General features: G+C 36.6%; 1 protein-coding gene across 3 annotated transcripts in view; it reads right to left on the minus strand.

The window, feature by feature from the left end:
- The window catches only part of LSAMP (limbic system associated membrane protein), a 634,113-nt gene that overhangs the window by 204,182 nt on the left and 402,705 nt on the right, over positions 1 to 27,226 (minus strand). For all 3 annotated transcript variants that reach the window (XM_038002454.2, XM_038002453.2, XM_038002452.2), the window contains exon 3: positions 18,565 to 18,690. In XM_038002454.2, coding sequence (XP_037858382.1) covers positions 18,565 to 18,690 — 126 coding nt within the window. The remainder of the gene's footprint in view (positions 1 to 18,564; positions 18,691 to 27,226) is intronic.

Raw genomic sequence — 27,226 nt, forward strand, 5'->3', positions numbered from 1 at the left:
CCTGATATTTACAAAACCATTAGGGTTTAAATAGGAAACCTGACACATCTTTTACGAGCAATGTTTGAAAGAACAAAATTCATCATTTCAAGACTGGTTAAGACATAGAAGAAGTCTGCTATAACTAAAGCACTAGGGTGAAGGAAAGACGCAAACATGTTATGGTTAACTGTGATAGTATTTTTAAAATATTTTACTTCAGAAATTTTAATGGAAGAACAATCTAGCCCCTATCTTTACCAAGAGCTTAGCAGTTCAGGTACTGTGGAATGGACTTCATGAAGATTGTCTGTATGGTGTGCAATAGTAATGAGAAAGTTCTATGATAGCATCATTTTGTAGATCATTAGGTGACTGAAGGAAGTCACTTTACTGAGCTCACACAGTTTGCAAATCATAGCTAAAGCTCAGATGTAGGTTAGCCTACTTCCTAATTGCATCCTTTTAGTTGTATTACATATTTCCTCTGTTTACCTAATACCTTTGACTTTATAGATAAACTCAGAGAATTGTGTGGTATAGAACATCTCTTCTCAGATTATTTGATAATAAAGGCAATATCTAATTACATTTGATTTGAATATTGCAAGAGTTGGAACTCCCCACATTTTGTCTTTCAAAAGACATTTGGGTTTGTTCCACTCAAATCTCATTATTCTCTAATCTTTTTATTCTGTAAAGCAGATTGTAGTAGGTTGAATAATGGTCCCCCAAAAGATACATCCAAGTCCCTACCCCCAGTACCAGTGAATGTGACCTTATTTGGAAAAGGGGCTTTTGCAAAGGTAATTAATTTAAGGATCTTAAGATGAGATCATCCTGGATTAAAGCTGAACCCTAAATCCAATGATGTTAATAAGAGAAAGGAAAAGGAGATTTGAGACACACAGATACAAAAACACAGAAGAGAAGGCCATGTGAAGACAGAGGCAGAGATTGGAAATAAGTTGCTACGTGCTAAGGAAAGTCAGGAGCTACAAGAAGCTAGAAGAGGTAAGGAAAGTTTTCCCACTAGATCCTTCAAAGGGAGTGTGGCCCTGCCAATACCTGGATTTTGGACTTCTGGCCTCCAAAATAGTGAGATACCACCTTTCTGTTGTTTTAAGCCAGGTACGTTTGTGATTACTTGTTGCGGCAGCCCTAGAAAACTAATACACAAATGTAGTTGATGGTGCAGATGTCAAGATAGTTTGACAAACTACTGAGAAAAACTCTGTGATTCATGACTGCAACTATGTCTCAGGGACACATTTTTGTAGTTTAGTTTCTTACCGATGCAAACTGAGAAATCATAAAGTGTTATAATATTTCTTACTAAAAATCTAAAAGTCCAATTGACATTCAGGGCTTCAATATAATATTCAGTATGGTCCCAAATGGTTTTTTTTCTAGTACAGGAACAGAATGAAAACTTATAGTCCCTGTGCTTTGAAGGTAAAAATTCAGGCCAAGGCTAACAAGTATTTCATTGTAATTGAATATTCATCATTATAGTGATACAAGCAACAAATTTTCATTAAAACTAGTAATAAAAACAATATCAAGTTCATACAAATAATCTAAGCAAATGTATATATGTATACATACATATACACATACACATATACATATATACACAATTATGCATACATACATGAAACCAAATGTGTGTGTATATATATATACATAGATGTGTATATGTATATATACATATATACATTTGGTTTCACATCTATATATACATATGTATGCATATATACACATATACATAAGCATGTATATACATATATGTATATATATACTCTTTTATACCATTTTTATACTATTTCTTGCCCATTTGATTGATTTCTTATGAATGGTCAATAGGGAAACAAGTGAATATGGAATCCCTCCTGGTATCTGGTAGATTTTGCTCTTCTGATAAAACCCAGGAATACCCCTTGGCAATTCTCTCTGAACCCAATTCATGATTTATAAACGACTGCCTGTAGAGCTCTGGGCTTGGGTACTGAAAATTCATAGAATCACACATGGGTGGCTTCCCAGTAGCTCCTACATATGTGAGAAATTGCCAATGCAGAGTACCTGGGACATGACTGACATGAAGTAGGGACCCCATAATTGACACCAGTAGTTGAAACTAATGTGACTGTTCTAGTGGTGGTAATAATAGTAGTAGAAGTAGTAGTAGCAGTAGGTAGTAATATTAATAGTAGTACTGGTGGTGATAGATACTATGGTGAGAAAATATCTGAATATTCATTACAGTTTGTCCAAATCTAATGGAATTCTCTTACATAAGAAAGAAGCCCTAAAGAAAGAGAGTTAACTCCTTATCTTAGTGTTTCCATGGATATTGAGAATCTCTTCAAACCCAGAAAGGTACTACCTCAGGCAACTGAGATCAATAATACGTTTTCTGGATCTACTGAAATAATTCTTCACCTATCTCCACATGAGGACTGTATTTATGATCAGGTCAGAAGCAAGATTCAGTCCTTACAGACTGGTTTTGGTAGCAGCCCTTTATCCCATCTCAGTCCCCAGTCTCCCAACCTTACACAGCATGATAGAATGACATTATGGGTTACTCCTGCTGCCAGACATTTACTTGGCAGAACCACACCTTTGACAAGAAACAGAACTGAGTGAAGATTCACATACATTCTCAAAGGCTTAGTAACATCACACACTAGCCTCAGCAGAGCCCATGATCCACTCTGACACGCAGCAGCTGAGTCAGCCTGCTGTGGAGAGCTTAGAGTGCTTAATTGTTCCTGGGGGAATTATCTCCTCTAGCAACAATCAGTAACATAACTGCCAAGAGTAGAAAGTTATAGCTGCTCACATAGGCGTAAAACACATTTTCCTTTCAGGCTGGCCTTGGGTTACAGGAATAACCCAATGGGGTGTTCTTTGGGGCTCCTTCTAGTTTTCTGGCATTATAGAGAAGATGACCAGGGTTGGCTCTACTGATAGGCCATTCACACTTTGGGGTGGGGAGCTAGCAATAGGCAGCAGTACAGGTTCCAATTGGTCCTTTGGTTATGGCTGCATATTCTGAGTTTAAGAGAGGATTTACCTCTAAGATATAGCAGTCATAAAGAAACATGATAGCAGGGCAATTAAAAGTCTGTGACCCCAGAGCTCAAAGAAAGACAGATGAGCCGGAAGTCCTGATGATCAGCATCATGTGAGCAGGTATTATATGCTATGTACTGAATTATGTCCCTCCAAAATTCCTAGGTTGAAGCCCAGATGCCCAATGTGATGGTATTTGGAGATGAGGCTTTTGGGTGATAATTAGGTTAAAATGAGGTCACAAGGGTGAGACTATCATGGTGGGACTAGTGCTCTTTTAAGAGGGGACACCAGAGAGTTTGCTCACTGTCTCCACACACACAAAGAAGTCATGGGAGGACCTAGGAAAATGGTGGCCATTGACAAGCCAGAAAGAGCCCTCATCGGAACTTGAGCATGCTGGCACCTTGATCATGGACTTCTAGCCTCCAGAACTGTGAGAAAATACATCTCTGCAATTTAAATCCCCGAATTTATGGTATTTTATTATAGGCCACAGCTGATGGATACGATGTAGACTAGTAAACTAATTACTTTACTAGAAAATAGAAGATGTTTATCTCTGCTCTCTTCATGGGAATCCATCCATCCATCTTCACCTAGATGGCTCCAAAAAAGTCAGCCTGTCTAAATTCCAGAGTTACTCAAATAATTGCCCCCTGCCTACTTCTGTGTCCATATCACAGACGTGACCATAAGCAATGGGCAGCTAAGTCCTCAATACTATGTGTTATCATCAGAATGACTTTTGTTCTGAGGTGAAATTATTGAATATATAATTTGGTGCAATTTGAAGCAATTTTCCTATTTTTTGAAAAGTATAAAATGTCTGCTGGATTGTTTTATGAAGACTAAATTTTTGTGACTATTTTCCCATCTGCTTTTCAAATTTCTCATCCCCTGATCTGGATCTGTCTTCCACAGCCCAAACAGCATAAAGACTCAGCTATCAGGCCAAAAAAAATTAAAGAAAAAAAGACTGGTGTCATTCAAAGACTGACATTTTAGTTTTTATTACTAGAATACCTTAAAGAATTAGATCTGATTTGCATTGATATTTGCCAACTGAATTATTAAAGTTTTTTTTTTTTCTTTTTCTCTTCCCTTCATCAGATTTTAACACTCCAGTCAACTGCAGACAAAGCTGCAATCTGTGACTTCACAGAGCCTCATGGGGTTTTGAGTTGACCAACTTGAGAAAAATTTCTGACTTGATGCATGAAATGAAGGCAGGTGACACATAAAGGAAATGACAAGGTTTTTTTTGTTTTGTTTTTTTTTTTTTTTCGCCAAGGAGTTTGCTTCTCACAAAGTTTCTTAAGTGACATGGGGCAATTTTATTGGCATGTCTTTTATGGGCAGCAAGACCCCATTTGAATTACCTATTGAGGTTTCTCTTTTTTATTAGGATGAATTGCAGCCTCAGTGTACTGGGAAACTTGCAAATGAATATGCCAAGAGAATGATGAGGATTTCAGAAATGTGTGCACATTTTAAGTGATATGTTAGACTCAAACATCATTAGAATGTAGATAGAAAAAGACAAAGTGGGAATTTTTGCGCAGTTGTTACTTCTAAACCTCTTCATCTAAAGTGACAGAAATTCTAACCAAACAAATGTGATAGTGCATCTATATCAAGATATTTTTATAAGCAGATACAAACACACAGTCACTAAAACATTTCCTGTTGATTTCTTATTATTGCACAGGAAGAATCTCAAAGGCTCCTATATTTGTGCTTGGTAGAAACAGTACACAACCCTGACTATCTCAAAAAGATGTGTTTTCTTTAGTGCGGGGGTTCTCTAAGTTTACTTTGCATCAGAATCACTAAATTTCTGGGGCCCACACCTAGAGTTTCTGATTCATGTAGGTCTGGTGTGGAGTCTGATAACTTGCATTTCTAACAAGTTTCTAGGTGATGCAGATGCCGCTGGTTTAGGAATTATACTCTAAGAACCAATGTTTTGGACTATCCAGAAACTGGTTTTATTACTTATTTAGTTAAGTGGAGTGCTTTCCAGTCTTGAAGTTAGTTCTTTCTACTATCTAACCAAAATGATGATTGTAATTTAAGTCTTTATTTTGTTCTGTGGAACCTAAGACAATAACAACAAATACTTGAGTAATACTTTTTCATTAATGAATCACTTCCGTGTAGATTATTTCACTTTAGACAATACAAGGTTTATGGTAGGTGAGTAGGCATTCTATTATTCATGTTTTACAGATGGAAAGTAAAGGGTTTAAAGAACTTACCTAAACTCGTATAAAAGTAAATTATGGACAGCAGGGACTCGAACCAGGGCTTTCTGACTTTAAAGACTGTATTCTTTCTATCAAATCATTCTTCCTCTCAATTCATTACATTTATAGAGAGCTATACATTTTTCAAACTACTTTCATATTCATTATCTCATTTGATCCCTGAAAGCAACAGTCTGAAGTAGGCAGGGCACATATTATTACGTACATTTTGCAGATAAAGCTATTACAAAAGATGATGAGGAAAGTAGCTACTGTCGTTCAGACTGCATCTCTGTACACTAGGCAACATTTTTCCTGCAACATTTAGTAGGTGCACCTGATGTAGCAGGTACAGCATTAGATGTTGTTCTTTCCAGTGATAAGTATTCCAGGACAAAGTATTAAAACTGCACCCCTACTCCCCACCAACATTTTTTTTTTCTCTTTTCATGGTAGAAACGCATTTGAAGGGAAAGGAAGTGGGGATGAACTTTAGTGTTACCAGATTGGTAGGAATGTGGGGAAAGGTCCCTAATTGCTATACTTTGAATACTAAGGACAGCAGCTTTCTCCACCTGTAGCCCAGGGTTTTTCAAAATTTAATGAGCACCTAGGGATCTTGAGGAAATGCAGATTTTCATCCAGTGGGTCAATGATGGTACCCAATATTCTGCATTTCCTTGTTTCCTCTACCACTTCTTCCAGGAGCAATATTCTACATTTCCACAGTGATGCCAGTTCTGATGGTCAGGGTTCAAACTTGTAGCCAAGGAACAACCTTATTTCTCAAAACTATTATTTTCATTCTCTGAACCACCTCTCAATCTCTAGGCTGAAACTGAAAAATTGAAAATATAAAACATTGTAACAATATTTGGTGAGTACTATACACATCGTGGGACTTACTTAGGTGTGTCTCTGTGCTAGACTACCTAAATATTTCACAATCTTCCAAACTATGTTGTTCTGAAGATCCTGGATGATGCTCAAACTGTGGTCCATAGAGCAGCAGTGCTCACATTACCTGAATGCTTGCCAGAAAAGCAGAATTTCAGGCCCCACCCAGACCCACTGAATCAGAATCCACATTTTACTCAGATCATTTCCTAGCACAGTTGTAAGAGAAGTCCTTCCAATCATCTTTGCAATCCCCCTGTGATTATAGTGTCATCATTCTGTTCACCTGGCTTGTAATCTAACTCCCTGAGAGGCTTTACTTCTACAGAATCCTAAAATTCACCAAAAGAGATAATTTAAGTGTGAGATTAGCTAAGGAATCTGTATTGTTCAATACCTTTGCTTCCACTCTGGGTAATTCTGATGATCAGCCAAATTTGTAAATCCAGCGGCCATCTAATAGTGGCCGCAAAAGTTATGCCACAGGTGGCCACCACCAGAAGGGTTTTATAGTAAATTACAGGAAGTATTATAAAACTTCCGGCTCTTGTAATGGGGGCTCCTTCTTCTGTTTGACTCAACATATTAACTGTCAGAGTGGGACTGAACCCTTCCCTACCACACCCTCACCCCCACTATAGCACAAGTTCATTGGAGTGATAGTGTTGAGATCCTTGTCATCACATACATAAAGAAAAAAAATCCTTTCCCAGATACAAAATTTGCAATAGACATTTCACAGTGTTTTGCTTTGTTGCTGTTGTTTTGAGATGGAGTCTCACTCTGACATCCAGGTGGAAGTGCAGTAGTACAATCTTGGCTCACTGGAACCTCCACCTCCCGGGTGTAAGTGATTCTCTTGCCTCAACCTCCCAAGTAGCTGGGACTATAGGCACAGGCCACCACACCGAGCTAATTTTTGTACTTTTAGTAGAGATGGGGTTTCACCATGTTGGCCAACCTGGTCTCGAACTCCTGTGATCCACCCACCTTGGCCTCCCAAAGTGCTGGGATTACAGGTATGAGCCACTGTGCCCGGCCTGACATTTCACAGTGATTTCAGGAAAGGAAATGTCCTATATTTAAAGATGTATATTATACAGTACTGTAAAACTATAGTTTATGAGGACTCTGTTCTTTAAATGTAAACTTTAAGCAGGTTGCAACAGAGTCTGACTTTTCCCTAGAATAAGTAATTCATTTATTCATTCAGCAAATATTTATTGAACACTTAGTCTGTGCCAGGCACTATAATGGGAACTAAGGACATGCAGGTGGCTGCTTTCATGAGGAAAATAGACAGTAAAAAAGTAAACAAATGTTTAAAACAATTACTGAGTGTGATAACTGCTGACAGGAAAAGAACAATTGCTGATAATAAATGGGTGATAAGAGACTATGAAAGGGCCAGCAACAAGAATGTTGAGATTTGGGAGTATTCTCCATAGAACATTGGAAAATGATGCAAGTGGGATGGAAGCAGGTCAGCACATCAGAGAAACTCAAGGCGAGAAGAATCTGAATTGGACCTAGACAGAGAACTTTCCTGAAATGTCCAGAATCTTCTTGGCAATAAATTACCGAAAGTATTAATTGGATAGGCTTAAGTTCTATAATTCGATTGTATCATTTGTAATTTGCTTTATATTCACTCATGTTTTATTATCAGTTTGTATTTAGTTCATACTTCATGATATAAGTTATTTCCCACTAATACTTCTATTTCTTTAGAATGAAATCCTCCATTCAGTAACTCAGTTGAACACCTATAATATGCCAATTAATATCCTGAAAACATACACATGAATAAAGCATAGTTTTTGTTTTTTTTTTGTTTTTTTGAGACAGAGCCTTGCTCTGTTGCCCAGGCTGGAGTGCAGTGGCGCAATCTCGGCTCACAGCAAACTCTGCCTCCCGGGTTCACACCATCCTCCTGCCTTAGCCTCCCAAGTAGCTGGGACTACAGGTGCATGCCGCCACACCCAGATAATTTTTGCATTTTTAGTAGAGATGGAGTTTCCCCGTGTTATCCAGGATGGTCTTGATCTCCTGACCTTGTGATCCGCCCACCTTGGTCTCCCAAAGTGCTGGGATTACAGGTGTGAGCCACCACACCCGGCCAGTTTTTGCATTTTTATAGATCTTATAAACTAAGGGGAGAATGAATGAGCACATAGTTAAAATGCAGTTTTATTAATTTTATGATATTCCTTCCTGGAGGAAGTATCATCTTGAAGGTCTTGCAAGAATAAGTTATACTGTTAAAATGATAGTATGAATGGGATAAGCAATCATGTATGAAGTAGAAAGCCAGAAATGTGAAGGCCCAAAAGCAAGAGAATAAAGTACACTCTTGAAATATAAAAGGAGTATAATTTCAAGAGTGTTCCAGGGATAGGATAATCACTTGAATCAGGGATTTAATGTCATGCTAAGTAGTTTGAACTTTATTCCAAAAGTGCTGGGAAATAGGAAAATTAAGCAGAAAAATTAACCTGACCATTTCCATACTTAGAAATAGTAGCAAAGGGTCCAATTGGAAAACTGATGAAATGCAGGTGAGAGGAAATATTGGCTGAACTACATTGTGACAATGACAATAAGGAAAGTGAATGAATTAGTAGTTACCAAGGAAAATACTCAAGATAATGTGTGGAATTAATCATTGCTGGGGCAAAGGAAGAAAAAGAGGCCAGGATCATTTTCACCTTTCTGACTCAGACGATTTTTATTTCCTACCCTGAACATCTCATAGAACTTGTTCTCTGGCCCCTTTGCTTCTGACAACCCTGGGTACGTATCTTGATTCATGAAACCTGAGATTGTCCCCCTTGGCAAGGATCTAAATCAGACCTACCCTGGCATCTCATGAGAAATATTGAAATAGATCTTAGCTGACATCCATAGAAAACATGGGAAAGTCCATTGTGGACAGTCCACAGGAGCTGTACAACCAAATGAGACTTTTTCCTGTATAGATAAGCCCTATCAACACAGTGTGAATTCTTTTGCATCCTGTTGCTTAGTGGCTTGGTTAACTCCCAAATCTACCTGCACTTACTGTGATGAATTTTATTGTGCAAATATCTGCTCATTTCAACAATTCCATGGTCACTTTGATTTTTAAATATGCTCCTTGAAGAAACTATAATGTTGTATTTGTTTATTGGCTTATTTGTTTGCTTGTTTATTTTTCTGTGTAACTCCTCTCTGTTGCTGTTCAATGGCTCACTCTTGAACACTGCAGGTCATTTTTGTGTGAGTGATAGTATAATCATCTCTTGCAATACCAGTTTTTTAAAAAATAACAATGGTTGTAATTCACCATTATAGGTTCTATATAGCTATAGTTAATAAAATATTTACTGTTATATAATTGGACCATGGGAAAACTATCCTCTCAGGTGAGAATGAATATATGAGTAAGCCATGTCAGAACTTCTCCCTCTAACAAACAAGAGACTGTCATTGTCATGGCCTTTTGAAAAATAGATCTCAAGTGGGTACATTGGGATAAAATGTAATATAATACATAAAATATTAAGGCTAACTTGGATGTTAGCTTTTAAAAAATCCCCCTGGTTATTGTGCTGGAATGAAGGATAGACCTGAATAAAGAAGAGACTGAGGTGGTTTTCAGTCAAATTATTAATCTCACCCAAAATGATCACTATAGGCAGCTAATATATAGTTAACTAATAATTACAATAAATAGTAATAATAATAATATCAAGAATAGCTAACACTACATCAAGAACTTTGCCTACATATTATTTTAATTTTCAAGGTAAATATATGATACGTATTCTATTTTTAAATGTGTTTTAAACATAGACTAGTTGGAATAGTGGCAAGAAGTATTTGAAGGAGTGAGATGCTGAGAGATGTGGACTCTATTTCTGTTTTACTAGGCCATGGACAAAGTTTCTGATTAAGTTATTACCTCTCCCCACCCAAAGTTCCACCATGTCTTGGAGCACCGATGGCCAAGCTAGTCCCCTAAGAACACATCCAGGCTGATTCACTTCTCTTCGGGCAGAGTGCCCTGGGAATCTGATGACACATCTGTGTAAGGTAGGAGTGGGGTTGTAGGGTGATGCTAGGGCATTTGTCCATCACTTGCAACAATAGCTAGCACATTAGGTTGCACAGATCTTCTCAATGACTTAAAGGCTGACCATGTCAGTTACTGTGAACATATACAGGATTTTTAAAGTTTGGGTTGCGGAGGCCAGTAATCATGTGGTTAAATTTGGTAGTCATTTTCTAAATGATCTATTTGTTTTAACAATAAGGTTACTAAAAAAGAATTTGTATTTACTTGATTAGCCCATTATGGAGCTATCTGTACTGGGAAAACGTGTTTCAAATCTAAATTTAAGATATTTTATACACACAAACAGCTGTCTACATACCTGCTACTGTTATACTGAGACTATACTGGGAAAGCATATAACTTTCTCTGTGAGTGTGTGTGTATAATGGAGTAGATACACTGTTATTTACTATAGTATATATAGTAGTATATACATTAGTATATATAATATCAATATACAAGTAAGGCACTGAAAATAAAATATAGCAAACATTTTAAAATTTATTTTAGTGCTTTTGGAAGAAGGAAACGGATATATTAAAAAGTTAAAAAAAAAAGTGTGATTTAAAGAAGAGATTTAAATATTAAAAGAAAAGTAGCATAACAAAACCCCTACATCATGATTTCACATACAGATGCTTGCCTGGATTCTTAAATGCATTATCATTCTAGGCCATTATATATGTTGTTTTCTATACCTGGGATACTCTTTCTTCCTCTATTTTCTTGGCTAGGTCCTATTCATTCTTGCGGTTTCAGCATAATACTTCTCAGGTGAGCTTTGCTGGTCTTGCAGATTTTGCTACATGGCCCTGTTTTATGGTCTCATTGAATGCTGTAATTTTTCCTCGTAATGAATCTAATTATGGGGCTCTTCATGCAATTATAGATGTCCTGACTTATGGTGGTTTGACTTACAATTTTTTGACTTTACGACAGTGTGAAAGCCATATTTATTTAGCATGTGCACCAATTTAGGATGGGGTTATATCTGGATAAGCCCATCCTAAGTCAAGAGGTGTGTGTATTAGTTTAATGCTTTGCTTTCTTATTGAACTGTAAGCTTCATTTGTGCAAGGACCATGTCTGTCTTGCTCTTCCTTGTGTCTGTTTACAGAGTGAACACTGTAAATAATTCTTGACAAATGAACAAATTGTGAGATGGAGATCAAGATTAATCTGAGTATAATTCTGTATTGATGGATGGCATATTTTAAAAACAATATACAAGTAAGACACTGAAAATAAAGCATAAGATTGTTTTTTATCTATTTTCTCCTCTTTTTAAAGGAAAAAATGAAAATATTAAAAAATTATTGTATATTTAGAAAACCCCATTGTCTCAGCCCAAAATCTCCTTAAGCTGATAAGAAACTTCAGCAAAGTCTCAGGATACAAAATTAATGTGCAAAAATCACAAGCATTCTTATACACCAGTAACAGACAAACAGAGAGCCAAATCACGAATGAACTTCCATTCACAATTGCTTCAAAGAGAATAAAATACCTAGGAATCCAACTTACAAGGGATGTAAAGGACCTCTTCAAGGAGAACTACAAACCACTGCTCAGTGAAATAAAAGAGGACACAAACAAATGGAAGAACATACCATGCTCATGGACAGGAAGAATCAATATCATGAAAATGGCCATACTGCCCAAGGTAATTTAGAGATTCAATGCCATCCCCATCAAGCTACCAAAGAGTTTCTTCACAGAATTGGAAAAAACTGCTTTAAAGTTCACATGGAACCAAAAAAGACCCCGCATCTCCAAGACAATCCTAAGTCAAAAGAACAAAGCTGGAGGCATCACGCTACATGACTTCAAACTATACTACAAGGCTACAGTAACCAAAACAGCATGGTAGTGCTACCAAAACAGATATTTAGACCAATGGAACAGAATAGAATCCTCAGAAATAATACCACACATCTACAGCCATCTGATCTTTGATAAACCTGAGAAAAACAAGAAATGGGGAAAGGATTCCCTATTTAATAAACGGTGCTGGGATAATTGGCTAGCCATAAGTAGAAAGCTGAAATTGGATCCCTTCCTTACTCCTTATACGAAAATTAGTTCAAGATGGATTAGAGACTTAAATGTTAGACCTAATACCATAAAAACCCTAGAAGAAAACCTAGGTAATACCATTCAGGACATAGGCATGGGCAACGACTTCATGTCTAAAACACCAAAAGCAACGGCAACAAAAGCCAAAACTGACAAATGGGATCTAATTAAACTAAAGAGCTTCTGCACAGCAAAAGAAACTACCATCAGAGTGAACAGGCAACCTACAGAATGGGAGAAAACTTTTGCAATCTACTCATCTGACAAAGGGCTAATATCCAGAACTTACAAAGAACTCAAACAAATTTACAAGAAAAAAACAAATAACCCCATCAAAAAGTGGGCAAAGGATATGAATAGACATTTCTCAAAAGAGGACACTCATACAGCCAACAGACACATGAAAAAATGCTCATCATCACTGGCCATCAGAGAAATGCAAATCAAAACCACAATGAGATACCATCTCACACCAGTTAGAATGGCAATCATTAAAAAGTCAGGAAACAACAGGTGCTGGAGAGGATGTGGAGAAATAGGAACACTTTTACACTGTTGGTGGGACTGTAAACTAGTTCAACCATTATGGAAAACAGTATGGCGATTCCTCAAGGATCTAGAACTAGAAGTACCATATGACCCAGCCATCCCATTACTGCATATTTACCCAAAGGATTATAAATCATGCTGCTATAAAGACACATGCACACGTATGTTTATTGCGGCACTATTCACAATAGCAAAGACTTGGAATCAACCCAAATGTCCATCAGTGACAGATTGGATTAAGAAAATGTGGCACATATACACCATGGAATACTATGCAGCCATAAAAAAGGATGAGTTTGTGTCCTTTGTAGGGTCATGGATGCAGCTGGAAACCATCATTCTCAGCAAACTATCGCAAGAACAGAAAACCAAACACCGCATGTTATCTCTCATAGGTGGGAACTGAACAATGAGATCACTTGGACTTGAGAAGGGGAACATCACACACCGGGGCCTATCACGGGGAGGGGGGAGGGGGAAGGGATTGCATTGGGAGTTATACCTGACGTAAATGACGAGTTGATGGGTGCTGACAAGTTGATGGGTGCAGCACACCAACATGACACAAGTATACATATGTAACAAACCTGCACGTTATGCACATGTACCCTAGAACTTAAAGTATAAGAATAAAAAAAAAAAATTAAAAATGCAAGAGATAAATGAAAGCAATTAATAGATTAAATTGCGTCATTATTCTCTTTTGAATGTTACTGCATGGTCAACAGTCTTTACCTGCAAAATGCATAACTTTGACTATTCCACATCCATATGCTACCAAGTTTGACTCACTGAATCTTCTGGAGGGTCCACACAAGAAAGCCCCAGAGAAATAATTTCCTGAAACTTAACCTGTAGATAATGTGTTCTTTGTGTTAAATATGAAATCATACAAATTCTAACATGCTAACTTGAAGGACCAGATGTTACTCGCAACAGGTACTTCTGCAATGCAACTTAAGTAAATGAGTTCAGTTTAACATTATATATTTCTCTCAAGCCCATGAGGTCAGAGTCTAGGCTGGTCATATTGGGTGAGTTTACAATTAGAAGTAAAACAGATGGGAGTAATAGCATTAATGAAATTAAAAAGTACCATCAGTCAAGGGTTCAGACTTGGAAATGAATTGAAAGGAGAATCTCAGATCAAGTGGTTAAAACTCAATGTCCAATGAGAAAATGGGATTTCACACTTTTCGGACTCGTCTTAGCTTCTCCAAGCACAATATTTTCCCACTCACTCCATCAAACTGTAAAATACTTTTTAAGTGAGATCTGACTTGTGGCTGAAAAAGAAAATTACACAGTACCTCTTGGGTTGTTCTCAGCCTAAAGGGTTAAATCCTCAGTGTACCTTTTGAGTTTTTCAGTGCTGGAGAGCTACGGAGGTTGTGAAAACCTTTGCAGAAATCAAATGCATAGAAACTCTTTCTGTGACCCTGAGCAATCCTGACAACACATGATGCACATTTGAGAAAGGGACTTCCTCATGAATGTGAGAATAAAGATTTAGAAACAAAGTTAAATGAAGATGGGAGCAGCATTGCTCACAGAAGGAAGATCAAACACTCCATAGAAAATACACGTTACGGTGCAATTGCCCTCTGGGAGTCACAGGATTATGAAAGTCTAACTTAATTAAGGGAGAAAATAGGTCACATTTAATAACCACATGTGTGACACATCATTTTGAACTATATAACTGAAGAGGGGAGAAAATTTAAGAAATCAGAAATGTAAGAAGGCACGCAGAGAATGCATAAATGTCTTCGAATTCATCTAATTCAGGTGTTTTTTATTTTGTATGTATGAAAAATTCACCATTCTTCTAATTTACCTTTTTAAAAGCACTTGCAGTATACTTGAAAAGGAAATTTCAGGCACAAAAAGAAAGAAACAAAATGGCCTTGCCAATTTTTTTAAACTAAATTAAGAGGTAATAAGTATTCTCCTCATAAAAATATACCATGCATATTTCTTTCTTTTCTTTCTCTCATGTCATCAAATGACAATCAGGTATTGTGAACCCTGCGTAGAATCTTCCCCTATCCAGGGCTCAATGTCCCTGTGGGGTCGAGCTAATTACAGGTACATTTCCTTTGCAAGGCAGTCACACTCTGTACTGTTGAAGGCACAATTAATAATTGAACAAAGCTAGCCATTTTTTTTTTTCCTCACATGGCCACGGGTTGCAGGCAGCTTTGCTGTCACACAGGGAGCAGAGTCTCTTCTTTGGGTCTCTTCCACATAGCTTGTTTATAGTCTCCAAGGAAGACTTCACATTATAGGCTGAAAAGAATCACCTACTGTTTCCGTATTTTGAAAGAAATTTAAAAAAAAAAAACATGAAACAAACAAACAAAAATCCTAGTTTCCTTTATAAAATAGCAAAGGAAAGTTCTCTCTCCTATCACCAGGTATATGATTATGATCAGTTGGTTATTTAGGTCAGATGTAAAAGAAATGAAAGAGGAGGCGTGGGAATGGAAGGGAGAATAGTAGTCTGCCCTCAAGTCTGCAAATGCAACAGAAAGCTAGTTTTGCACATGCCAGAATAGAATCTGACTTAGAAAGTGGGCCTAGATGGAAGATCGTAGAAGAGTAAAGTTGTTTCCTTTGAGATGTCTGAAGGAGCTTGGTGGGGGATATCCCCAAAGCCCTACCCGGCCATGGATGAGTGCAGCAAATCCTTGTCCTGTGTCCCAAGCCATGGCCTTGAACAGGAGTCTATAAACTTTTCTGTAAAGGGTCAAATAGAAAATATTTTACATTTGTGGGACAAGTGATCTTTGTCACAATTATTCAGTGATGCTGTTTTAGAACAAAAGCAACCATTGAGAATTTGTAAATGAATGAGCATGGCTGGGTTACAATAAAACTTTATGTATGTACACTGAAATTTGAATTATATATATATATGTGTGTGTAAATATATATATATATATATATAGAGAGAGAGAGATATTTTTGCAAGTCAAAGAAATAAAATTATTTTGATTTTTCCCCATTTAACAATTAAAAAACTTCTTCACTTGCAGGCAGTACATAAATGGAGCACACTAAATTTGTTACACAGGCTGTGGTTTGCTGACCTCTGTTACTGACTACTGAGAATCCCTGTGAGTGTATCTATTTTCCTGGTTGATACTGAAGTCTCCAGGGTCCTCTGAGTTTATGTAAATACAGCCTTTACTCTGGAAGACATAGCTTGTCCTCTGGTCTTTTGGTGACTTGAAACATTACAGAAAAACAAGGGGTCAAATCACATGTTCATTATCATGGGAGAGTTTATGAGTGTTAGTTATGACTACCCAAACTCCTAGACAAGGTGGGAAAGGCTCTGAAACTCTGGTTCCATATCAGAAGTTTTATAAATTCAAGGGATAAAAAGGAATCTATCTTTAGGTTCAATTCAGCCATAGAAAATTTTTCTTGAAAAGCCTATTTGCTAGTCAACATTGTGCCAAAATAAATATTTTCTATTAATGCAGTTCATTATTTGATTGTAACTTGAATAGACTCTTTCTTCCTTTCTAACTCCCATATCCCTTCTTTTATCTACCACCTTGTTCCACAAAATAGTAAGAAATTATAAATAGTATCTTTACATAGACATTTAAATTAATTAGAAAAAGTGAGACAAAATAAAAATAATGGTAAGAAAACAAGATGATAGCACAAGTGTGATCTGAAATGGACTTGATCCCATAAACTTCTGCATAGCTTGTTTATAATCAATTTTTAATGTGTAATTTATGTATAATAATTTATATATTTTTACAGATGGTCCATAAATTTGACTCTAAGTTTACAATAAAGGGCACACAATCACTTATGAAAATTCACTGGGTCCTTTCTTAAAAAGCAAATGATTGCTTAGGAAAAAAGAAAGTAGAGATACTGAAAAACAAAACAAATTTCCTCAAATGGTCTTCTCAAAGGAAAACTGTAAAACAATTCACAATCTCTCAATTATAACATTACAGTAAACACAATGATTTTAGAAGGTGTCTTTTACAACATCCTTAAATATGAGCCAATAGCTTCTACACCAAATTGCTATTCAGTAAAAGCAATGCTACTTGGGACACGGGTAGGTGGCATGGGATTGGAGCCAACACAATGCCATCCAAGTCGAATGTGCTCAGAAGGTTTAATTCATTCCAAGAGAAAGATATAATATCTGCACGTTTGTACTCGAGACAATCCTTTATACATTTTTTTTTCCACATGAGGTCTAAAATAAGTATGTGAGTCAATGAGTTTGAGATTTCTCTCCCAAATAAATGTCTCATGTATATATTATCAATAAATGAGAAATTGCCTGTGTTAATAAGGATGAGTTTTGCGCGACATTTTCTCAAGAAAATAGAGGCCTCTAATAAGAATATCTGCCTAAATATAAAACTGTTCTATAGGTTGGTCCAAATTTTACTTGAGAAATCAATTTGGGATCTACTATCAAACAGAGGACCCATCTTTTCACACCACAAAATACAGATAGTTTTAAAGACATTATAACCAAATGCTATCCTGGATTTTTAGAAGTGTCTCAGTTTAGCTCCTGTTGTGCATTTAGTCTTGCATAATATTTTTATGGTGTTCATTCTAAAATGAATATGTTGTAACAAATCTCTAGTTGCTTACATGAGAACATTTTGTGACTATAATATATAAATTAGTTTAATTTGTGGGTTCTCTACAAAATCAATAATATTTTATAAGAAAAATTGACCTGTTGCCTATCTTTCTGGAAGATTTCAATAGAATGCTACATTCTATAAAGACTGTGTTATTTGACAAAACATAGTTTTGCATACCAGAAAATGTAATTGGTAGAGTAGAGGAGTATGTATGCAGCTAATCTTAAATAATTTGCTCACACATTTAAATAAAGTTCAAAAAGCAGGAGGCCTGGGAACATTTTCATGGCAATGATGGTAAGAAGGGGGAAGAAAGGATGCTGAAGACATTCCAGGGAAATGAGTTTCTGATTTTGACTGAATTAGTATCAATAGCTGGGACTCATAATGAGTTCATGCAACTTAGTCCATGTCTGACGCCCATCACAGAACCTGATGCCAAGGATAGGACAATAAAAGTGAGAAAGAATTCTGTATTTTCCTGATATATTTCTTCACAAGGTGCTACAAGTTAGAAAACTGTAGTTAAAAGCAATGCAAACAAACTTACAAACAACTATGTAAAATTAATTCAGACAAAATATCACCCCAAGACACTCAATCACCAAACTGGCATATATTTTATATACAATATCAAGTCATTGAATGCTTCTGTATTTGTTGCATTGCAGGGGGCTATTCTATTGAAACTGAAATTTTACAGATAGATAGATAGATAGATAGATAGATAGATAGAGATCTACATATATACTCAGTACAATGATTATAAACCTTATAGAAATTAACACACTAGCAAAGACCATGACCCTAAATAAGACCTATGTTGCCATTCTCTTAGTATTTTAATAACAAGACACATGCATATCCTTCTGATTCAACAGAATTTCAATTTCTGATTCTGAACTGAATTGATATTTCTGATTCAACAGAATTTCAGGAGCATGAGGATATTTTAAACAGTATGTGGCATATTAGAACCTGGAGCATTGCTTACCAGTTGGTGTAAGGTGTCTCCAGGTGATAACAGGTTCAGGACGGCCATTGGCCATGCAGACCAGAGTCACATTGCTGCCCTCATTCACAGTGACATCTGAGGAGATGTTGGAGATCTTTGGTGGGACTGTGAAAACAAAAGCAAATGGAATATGTAACCATGTCAGTAAGATCAGGCTTGTAGCCATACAACTGGAAGTGGCAAATTCAAGGTTTTATAACTTAATTTGAATTTTTGTTTTAAGAAGTAAGGTGCTTTTAAGACCCATGCTTGTCATCTGCTTACCAAATCTGTAAGTTATCCTAAAGCACATACATTGTGAAGGTAAGAACACCATTCACAATGGCCATTTGAGTGCTGTAGGAAATACACAAACTAGTAAGATGAAAATATCTTTGCTTTTAAAAATACTAGAATGTACCTTATTTAGATATTAGACAGCATGCAGATTTATGCAAATTAATAATATATTATTTCTTATCATTGTTGTTTACATTTATTTTCTTATATGTATATAAATATAATCCAATGTCTTCTCCAAGTACCAGCAAAAGAAAAACAATGCTATTTAGCATAAGATTACATTACTGTATTATTAAGATGTGGCAATACCTGGTTACTTATAATCTAGCAACATAATGAACATGGATTAATCATCACAATAGAAAGCATTTAAATATCATCTTTGTGTATAACAGACTGCATGAAGTATCTTAGAATTGAAAATGTGAATTAATAAGGCCTATGTCACAGACAGGTAGACATTCAAAAATACTATTACTTCTAATACTTCCAACACCACTACTACTAACAATGTAATTAATAGCTAACTTTAATTAAACGTTTATTATACATAAAACCCAACATAGAGTATTTAACAAATATTAATTCAATAAATTCTTATAATAAAGCAATGATAACCTATGAAGTTTTTATTTATGGGTGGGAAACTGAGGCATAGAGGGGGCTAGGTGAGGGGCAGAAAATGAGTTTGAATCCCAGCCATTTCTGGGCCTTTGCTCATAGACACTACTTGAATGCAACTTCATCTTCACAACCCAGGCTACCAGATGGCTGAAAACAACAGAAATTAGTTTTTGGTGATGTGAGAAATGAGTCCCCAAGGGCAAGCTGTACCGCCGTCTGACTTCCTTCATTAGTGTTCAGGGTGGCAACATTAGATCACACGTCGGTAGGCTTAAGTGGGGAGTGAATTACTCACAAATTTCATCACAGAGGTTATGCACTGATTACAAATAGCAGGGTTTATAGTCTGACTGTGAATTTCTTCTTTTTTACTCACTTGTTTAGGCTGTCCCTGAGAAAGTATGTGTCTGGGGGAAGGAGGAGGACAAAAGAGCATGAAGGAGTTCAATAATTAATTTTATCTTTTCTCATTCTTACTGCCCATTAGGGACTCTGTGTAGTGACGAATAAAACAGGAACATTTTCTGCTTGCAGAAGCAAGCACCTGACAGCCAAACGATCCCTGCAAATCTTCATTAGGAGACACTGATGGTACTTGGGCAACTGACTGGTTCAGAGTGTGACAAGGAGGAAGCAGGATGAGGACTCTCTCCACCTCAGCATTCCACTCTTGTAGGGCCTCTGGGTACGGGACCGGTCATTACAAGTCAAACCCAAGGGCAGCAGACTGTAGCTGATTCCAAATATTTAGCAATCTCTATTTACAGAGTTCCTAATCCTCCTTTTGGCTATTGGGGTTAAGGGTCGTTTTCTCAAATTCACACACTCTCTTGCAATATGTTCTCACAGACTTTTGCAGTGAAAACCTGAAAGATCATATATATTTTACAGGGAAGAATATCAGGCACAGAGAAAAATGATGGCTTGTTAAGGACGAGCCCATCAAGAACTATGGCTGGACTTAGAATTCAGAGCTCCTGAATGTCCGATTGTTCCATTGTTTGGAGTTCACAGTTACTAACTCTCAGATGAGTAGGCTAGTGCTCTGAACATCTTCAAAACGACTGCAATGAACTATAAATCAATGATAGTGTTTCAGAACATAATGTGGACATACTAGGTGCCATCCTCAACAATCCAAAACCTATCACAGAAAGTTATATAGTAATTCTAAGATTCCACATTACTAAAGTTGTAGTTACATATGAATTGCAACACAGGACACAGTGTGAGGAGAAGAAATATAGATATGTTGTGATTTAAAAAAAAAAAGGGTCTATATCCCTAATATAAAACCATGCATATTTATAAAACAGAAGAAAAATCCACAAGTAAAAAAAATCCCAGAGAATTACTACCTGTGGTACCACTGACTGACAATCTCTCTCTCCCTCTCTCTCTCTTAAATAAAAGGACATAGAGCAAAGACTTTGCATTTACATGTCACACCAGTTAAGCCACTTGTTCAATTTCACATAGACAGGTACCGATAAAGTTGGGAATAAAATCTGGAATAATTGACGGCAGGGCTATGTTCTGGCCACCAAACCACACTGCATCTCCTAATTAAGGACAATCTATTCAAGTACTGAGTCTCAGAGACTGGAGATAGAGAAAGTGTTCGTGCTGAAGAGTTAGGAATGTAACCACGTTGTATTCCATGTGCCTCTGGTTCACTTTCAGTGGGTCTTACTTCATCATTTGTTTTCCTACTTTTATTTCATTTTGTACTAGCTTCTTCCCATAAGCATGTACATATGATACAGTCTTTTTTGCTGTCAAAAGAAATTTCTCCCTAAACGCTTTTTCACTTCTGTTTTTTTTTTTCTTTTTTTCCTGTGACTTAGCTTTCATGAGATCCTGAGAACATGCATCCCGTTTTTATTTTTTATTTTTTCCCACCTTATTTACTTTCAAACTCTCTTTCCAAATCTCTTGAGGGAATTGTCCTACACCACATCGTCATCTCCCATCCACACCTCAACCTTCAGTACAATCTGGATTCTCTCCTTAACCTCAAATGAAATTACTGTCAGGAAGCTCACCAATTATCATATTGCTTCTAGGTCTATGGACAATTTCTGTTATCTTGTTTTTCTCTGAACTATTTGGCTCTGTTGATACTCCTTTCAGTTGTTATTTTTTATTTCCCTTGGTTTCTAGGACACCAAATTTAACTGCTTTTCCTCTTATCCTTATAGTCAGCCTTCTCAGATTAACTCTTAGGCTTATCTTGTCCTTTCCTTAACTATCTGTATTTAAGAGTTTGATCACTTACCTCTTTCTTCATCTCAATCTATACATTCATCAAAGGATCTTACCTATTTTCTAGCTTCAGAAGCTAAAGCACCACCTGCAGCCCAGATTTTTTTCATGATTGTTATACCTACATTCCAATGGACTATTCTGTAGCTCTACTGTTTGCCTCACAGACACCCAAGATTCAACAAACTCAGGACTAAAGTCATTATCTTCCTTCCCACAAAACATTTGTGTTTTATTATCTTAGTTAACAGTGTCATCAGGTAGAATTGTCTAAGCAAAAAAAGCGAAGCATTTCCCTTGACTGCTGTCTCCCCTTCACTACACTCATAAAAAATTGATCCTCATGTTCTGTGGTTTATGTCATGTTCTGTGGTTTATGTCATGTATTGAGGATCAATTTTATATTATATGAGTGTGATGTATATATGCATATATATACATGCATATATATGTATATATACAAATATATATGTATATATACCTGTGTGTGTGTGTGTGTATGTGTATATATATATATCAGATTCATTCTTTACTCCCAGTCCCTACTCCCACTAACCTTGTTTCAGACATTAACATTTCTTTCTGGGAGGGCCTAAATTACTGAAATGAGAAAATATTAAAAATGGTTTCTTTGTCTCTGGCTTTCCTCTCTTCATGCTCACTGCCACACATTCACCACACTACAATCAGATATTTTTTTCCTAAATTGCAAATGTGAATGTAATATCTCTTGATTAATCTCATTGTCCTCAAGATAAAATCCGAACTTTTAAATATGGTTTAATAGGTCATTCATGATTGGCCCTGCTTCTCTCTCCAGATTCATTTCCTACTCCATTTGCATTGCATCATCCAGTGGGATCAGGCAAATTTTGGCTTCTAGAAGTGCTCTCCTCACACTCTGGCATTTGAGATTATATTTCTTCCTACATGAAATATTCTTCTTTCAACTCTTCATGCAATTATCCTCTTCCCCTTTCAAATTTCAGCTTGTCAGCTTGTCTCCTTACTTGTTTGCGAAAGACTTTCCTGTTGTTCCCCACCCTGCTGCCTCCCACTTTGCTCCTGGATCCACACTGGGTGAAATGCCCTGCTGTGTTCTCACCTCATGCCCCACTCCTGAGGCCATATTGGGTGAAATGCCCTGTGTCTCACCCTCACAGCACTGAACCGTGACAGCCGGGTTACTTACCTGTGCCTTTCACTAAACCGTAAGAGCCACACAGTGTTTTCTAAACCACTGAATCTTACAGAGCATGGTGCTTAGAACATAGTAGGTGCTCAAAGAGTGCTTGAAAAAAATTCACTTAGTTTTTCCCCACTCTTTACTTCACTCAAGAAGGGTATCTCACAGAATTTTTGTCAGAAAGGAATAAGCTTTCATTTTGAACGAGTAAAATGGAGCTCCTATCAATATTTATTTAGCTACCCTTTTAGTCATCTATTTCACTATCAACTTATTTGACTCTTAATAAAAAACATTAACCATGAGGTAGAGAAGTGTCTGTATATTTCAGGAACATAGCAACCAAGAAGAACTTGGTGTCTAACTTCCTCAACTATAGGCTTTTTTCTGAGTTTTAGTGTCTTTGTTTCTTTTTCTGTGAGGAGGGAGAAGTACATAGATAGATATAGATACACCTTTCTTAGTGTAATAGTTTACTATTCCTTTCCTAGTTTCCCGTAGTCCTCCATAGAATTAAATTTAGATAATCATCAATAACATCAGGTGGCAATTCAAAAATTTTATTCTATTACCCCATAAAATCTTTATAAAAATCCTGGGAAGTAAAATGTATTATTATTATTATTATTATCATCACCATCATTCTTACTACTATTACTACCATTTCCCACATGCAGGCAAAGGGGACAAAAATGGGTAAATATCACATAGCTAATGAATAATAGAGGTAGAACCAAAACCTAGAATTTGTATGTTTCACAAACTTTACTCTTCCTCTAGATCATATTCACTTCTGCAAAAGTGATAGAGATAGTATTTTTTCCTTAGTTTAATTCTCAGTAGGAATGACTGCCTAGAAAGTACTGTTTAATATAACACGCCTATTTGAATCAGCAAACGTTAAGTTGTTTATTTTTCAAAATCACTGTAATATTGATTTATGCCGAATTCTTGGAACAACATAGTACTCTGTGTAGTGCTTTTTTTTTCCTTTCTAGACAATCCCTTAACAATTCTTATTTACAGAATATTAGTGAGATTTATTATATTTTCCTATATATAATGCCATGACCCATTTATTCAATGTTTTCAATCTATTCAGTTTCAGTGATAACTACATTTGTCTGGATTATTTTGTTTTTCTTACTGATTAATGAGAGCTACTTATATTGTAAGGAATTGACCTTTTGTTGTCATGTAGTCATATTTACAATTTATTCTTTGGCTCTGTCTTTTATGATTATTTTTGTTTTGCTGATGTTTAAAACTTCCTTGTTGTTGTATCTATTGATCTCTCTTTTGTTATTTCTTCCATTGCTTTCATGCATAAATAATCCTTTTCCAACATAAGAACAGTTAAATATTTATCTCTATTTCTTCTTTTTATTTTAATTGGTTCTTTTTTTATATTGAATTCTTAAAATCATATGGAATTTATTTCTGGTATGAGAAATAATCAGTTTTTTCCTCCCTATAATTTTTTAGCCAATGTCCACAATACCATTTGTTGAATGATGTAAAGTGCATACACTCTTTTGGTTTTCAGAATTACCCTATAAAGTGCTACCAACCTAGCCAGCTCAGTATTTCTGGGAAACATGTAAATATAAACATTACTTACCATGCTAACTAATTCAACCAAAATATTTCTAAAATATAGAATTAATTTTTTGGATACTACACTATTATGTGTTAATTTTAAAATTTGGATTATTAAATGGGTAATATTCTTTATTGAAATGCGCATAAATTCTGCATTACAAAATACACATTTCTTTCTTTTGTTTTTCTGAGCGCAGTGGAGCGATCATAGTTCACTGCATCCTCAAACTCCTGGGCTCAAGCGATTCTTCTACCCTGACCTCTCAAAGTGCCGAGATTACAGGCATGAGCCATTGCATTGGGCCTATATACTTTTTTTCTATTTAGTAAAAATTGAATGGTGATTTCTGAAATAATGCTAAAATCTAGGTGCATCTAATAATGTAGACTCCCTCAGCTGTGCAATGGGGCAGCCTTAAGTAAGATTATGACACAGTCAGTCTGGCTTTGCCCCCTGTTTTTCTGGCCCTCCTTATTGTCTTTGCAGTTCCTTTATCCACCCTCTACCAGATCTCCAGGGTCTGCCCTGACTCTTACAGACCCAGAGTTGACTGTCCAGAGTTGTTTGTACAGTTCTGTAGGTTCACAAATCATCCCTCCTTCTTTTTGTATAAGACTAACATTTCTTATATACGCCAAAAAGTAGAAATGGAGTCAAAGTCAGGGACATAAGTAGAATAGACATATATGATTTACTTGGCAAGAATCCATGCCTCTTTCTTCTGGTAAGACATCCTGGTTTTCCTTTGGAAAAACCACTGCTCACCCACAGCTATTGGTTTGTTGGGACTCTTAATCAAGTGACCAATTCTTGGACAAGGAGTGGGGACAAGACCTAAGCTGTACCGTTCAGACTTCCCCCCTTGGAACTTGGTTTCTATGAGGAATGATTCAAAAGAGGATGAAACTGACTTAATCTCTTGTTGGCAGACTGTGTTAATGGCCTAAAATCTGTACCCTTTCCTCTATCCCCATCCTTTGCCACATCTATGTCCTCCTACAGAGGGTGACATATACTTTTTCATCCCTGGGGCATGTTACTTGCTTTTGCCAACAGGATGTCAGCATCTGGAACACAAGCATAGTTTTGAAAAGTGCTGGCACCATTGAATTCACTTGTGCTTGTGCCTCTGCCATGGCCACCAGAAGAACATGCTCAGCTGAGCCTCTTCATCCCAGGAGAAGGATGGGAGATGCCAGACAGAATTGTCAGAGAAAATACAGTGTACCCAGTTAAATATAAATTTGTGACAAACAACAAATGCTTTTTTAGTATAAATGTGTTCCAAATATTGCATTAGACACATTTAAAAGAAAAATTATTTGTTGTTTACCCCAAATCCAAATTTAACTGGGCATCCTTTATTTTTACTTGTCAAATCTGGTAACCCTAGGAGCAGAGTCACCTCAAGAAATTCAGCCTCAATCAGCTGACTTCCCCACTTGTGCAAAATAAAGACTAACTATTATTTTATGCTCCCAATTTTGATTTGTTCAGCAGCAATGGTTAGTACACATCATGAAAGGCTAACCACCTAAAAGGGCTATTATTCTTCCCTAGTTTTTGCCACTAATTAGTTGAAGTTATGGGTTGGAGATCCAGAGATACAGCGCTTGTGTACTTGCCGAAGTAAAGTTTTTCTGTTTTCCTTCAATTCTGTGTTATTTCACATTCTTCCAGTGGACCACCCGCTTTATACATCAGATTAGCCAGTCAATTTCTATTGCTTAAACCAAAGAATCCTAATTGTTGCAAATTAAGGATCAGCCATAATAAGGGGAAAATTTGAAGAGGGGACTTTCCACAGAGGTAAACTGTTGTCATCTCTGCCTAGATACTCTGTTGGCTTCCACATGCTAGCTTTGTTGCATGTTAAGCATTAGTGGAGTATCTGTCAGTTTGGTTGCTTTAAAATAACCTTAGATCTACAAAGCCATTTAATTCCAGCTGTGAATATTTTAATGCGTTTATCCTTGGTTCCTAACTGAACAACCAACAGAAGGAAACTAATCAGTTCCAGAGTAGAAGAGAAAAGTGGTCAGTTGGCTCATTTCCCTAACCTCAAATAATTAGCGGTTATTACTTGTACTCAATTCAAAGTGCCATTTCTAATGGTACAAATTAGCAACAAATTAGCCTCATTAGTTATTGTTCATTCAAAGATGGGGCAAGGTGTATACACTACTGTGTATGTGGTGATGGTGGGGTCTTAAGAAATCACCATCAACTCCCTAATTTTTAACTTTTCTTTGGTACAGCAAGAAGAGCTTAAGCCCTGTTTATTTGCATATGTCACAGGCTATGAAAGAATATGGTGTGTCTATGTAAGAACTGGGTTCAGAAATCTACAGAATGTTTCTTGAGCAGCACTTGCTGTATTTAATAAGCATACTCGCAAGATTCAACAATGAGAATAAAAATATACAATGCAACACATAAATGCCATCTAGTGAAACATCAAACATCCATCTAACCTGGCATTTTGTTTCTGAAAATGCCACTAAAGCATGTTTTGCTGCATGGTGTGGGAGTTTCCAGGATGGATGACAGGACTGGGAAATGTAGCACAGTGTACTAGATTGAGAGCCAGGGGATTTGTGATCCTGCCCAGCCACTAGCTCACAATGCAACAGAATATTCTCTGACATTTGCTTCTGAATCCCCATCATCAGGCACTTTGT

The sequence above is a fragment of the Chlorocebus sabaeus genome, chromosome 22, assembly GCF_047675955.1.
Source record: "Chlorocebus sabaeus isolate Y175 chromosome 22, mChlSab1.0.hap1, whole genome shotgun sequence".
NCBI classification, from domain to species: Eukaryota; Metazoa; Chordata; class Mammalia; order Primates; family Cercopithecidae; genus Chlorocebus; species Chlorocebus sabaeus.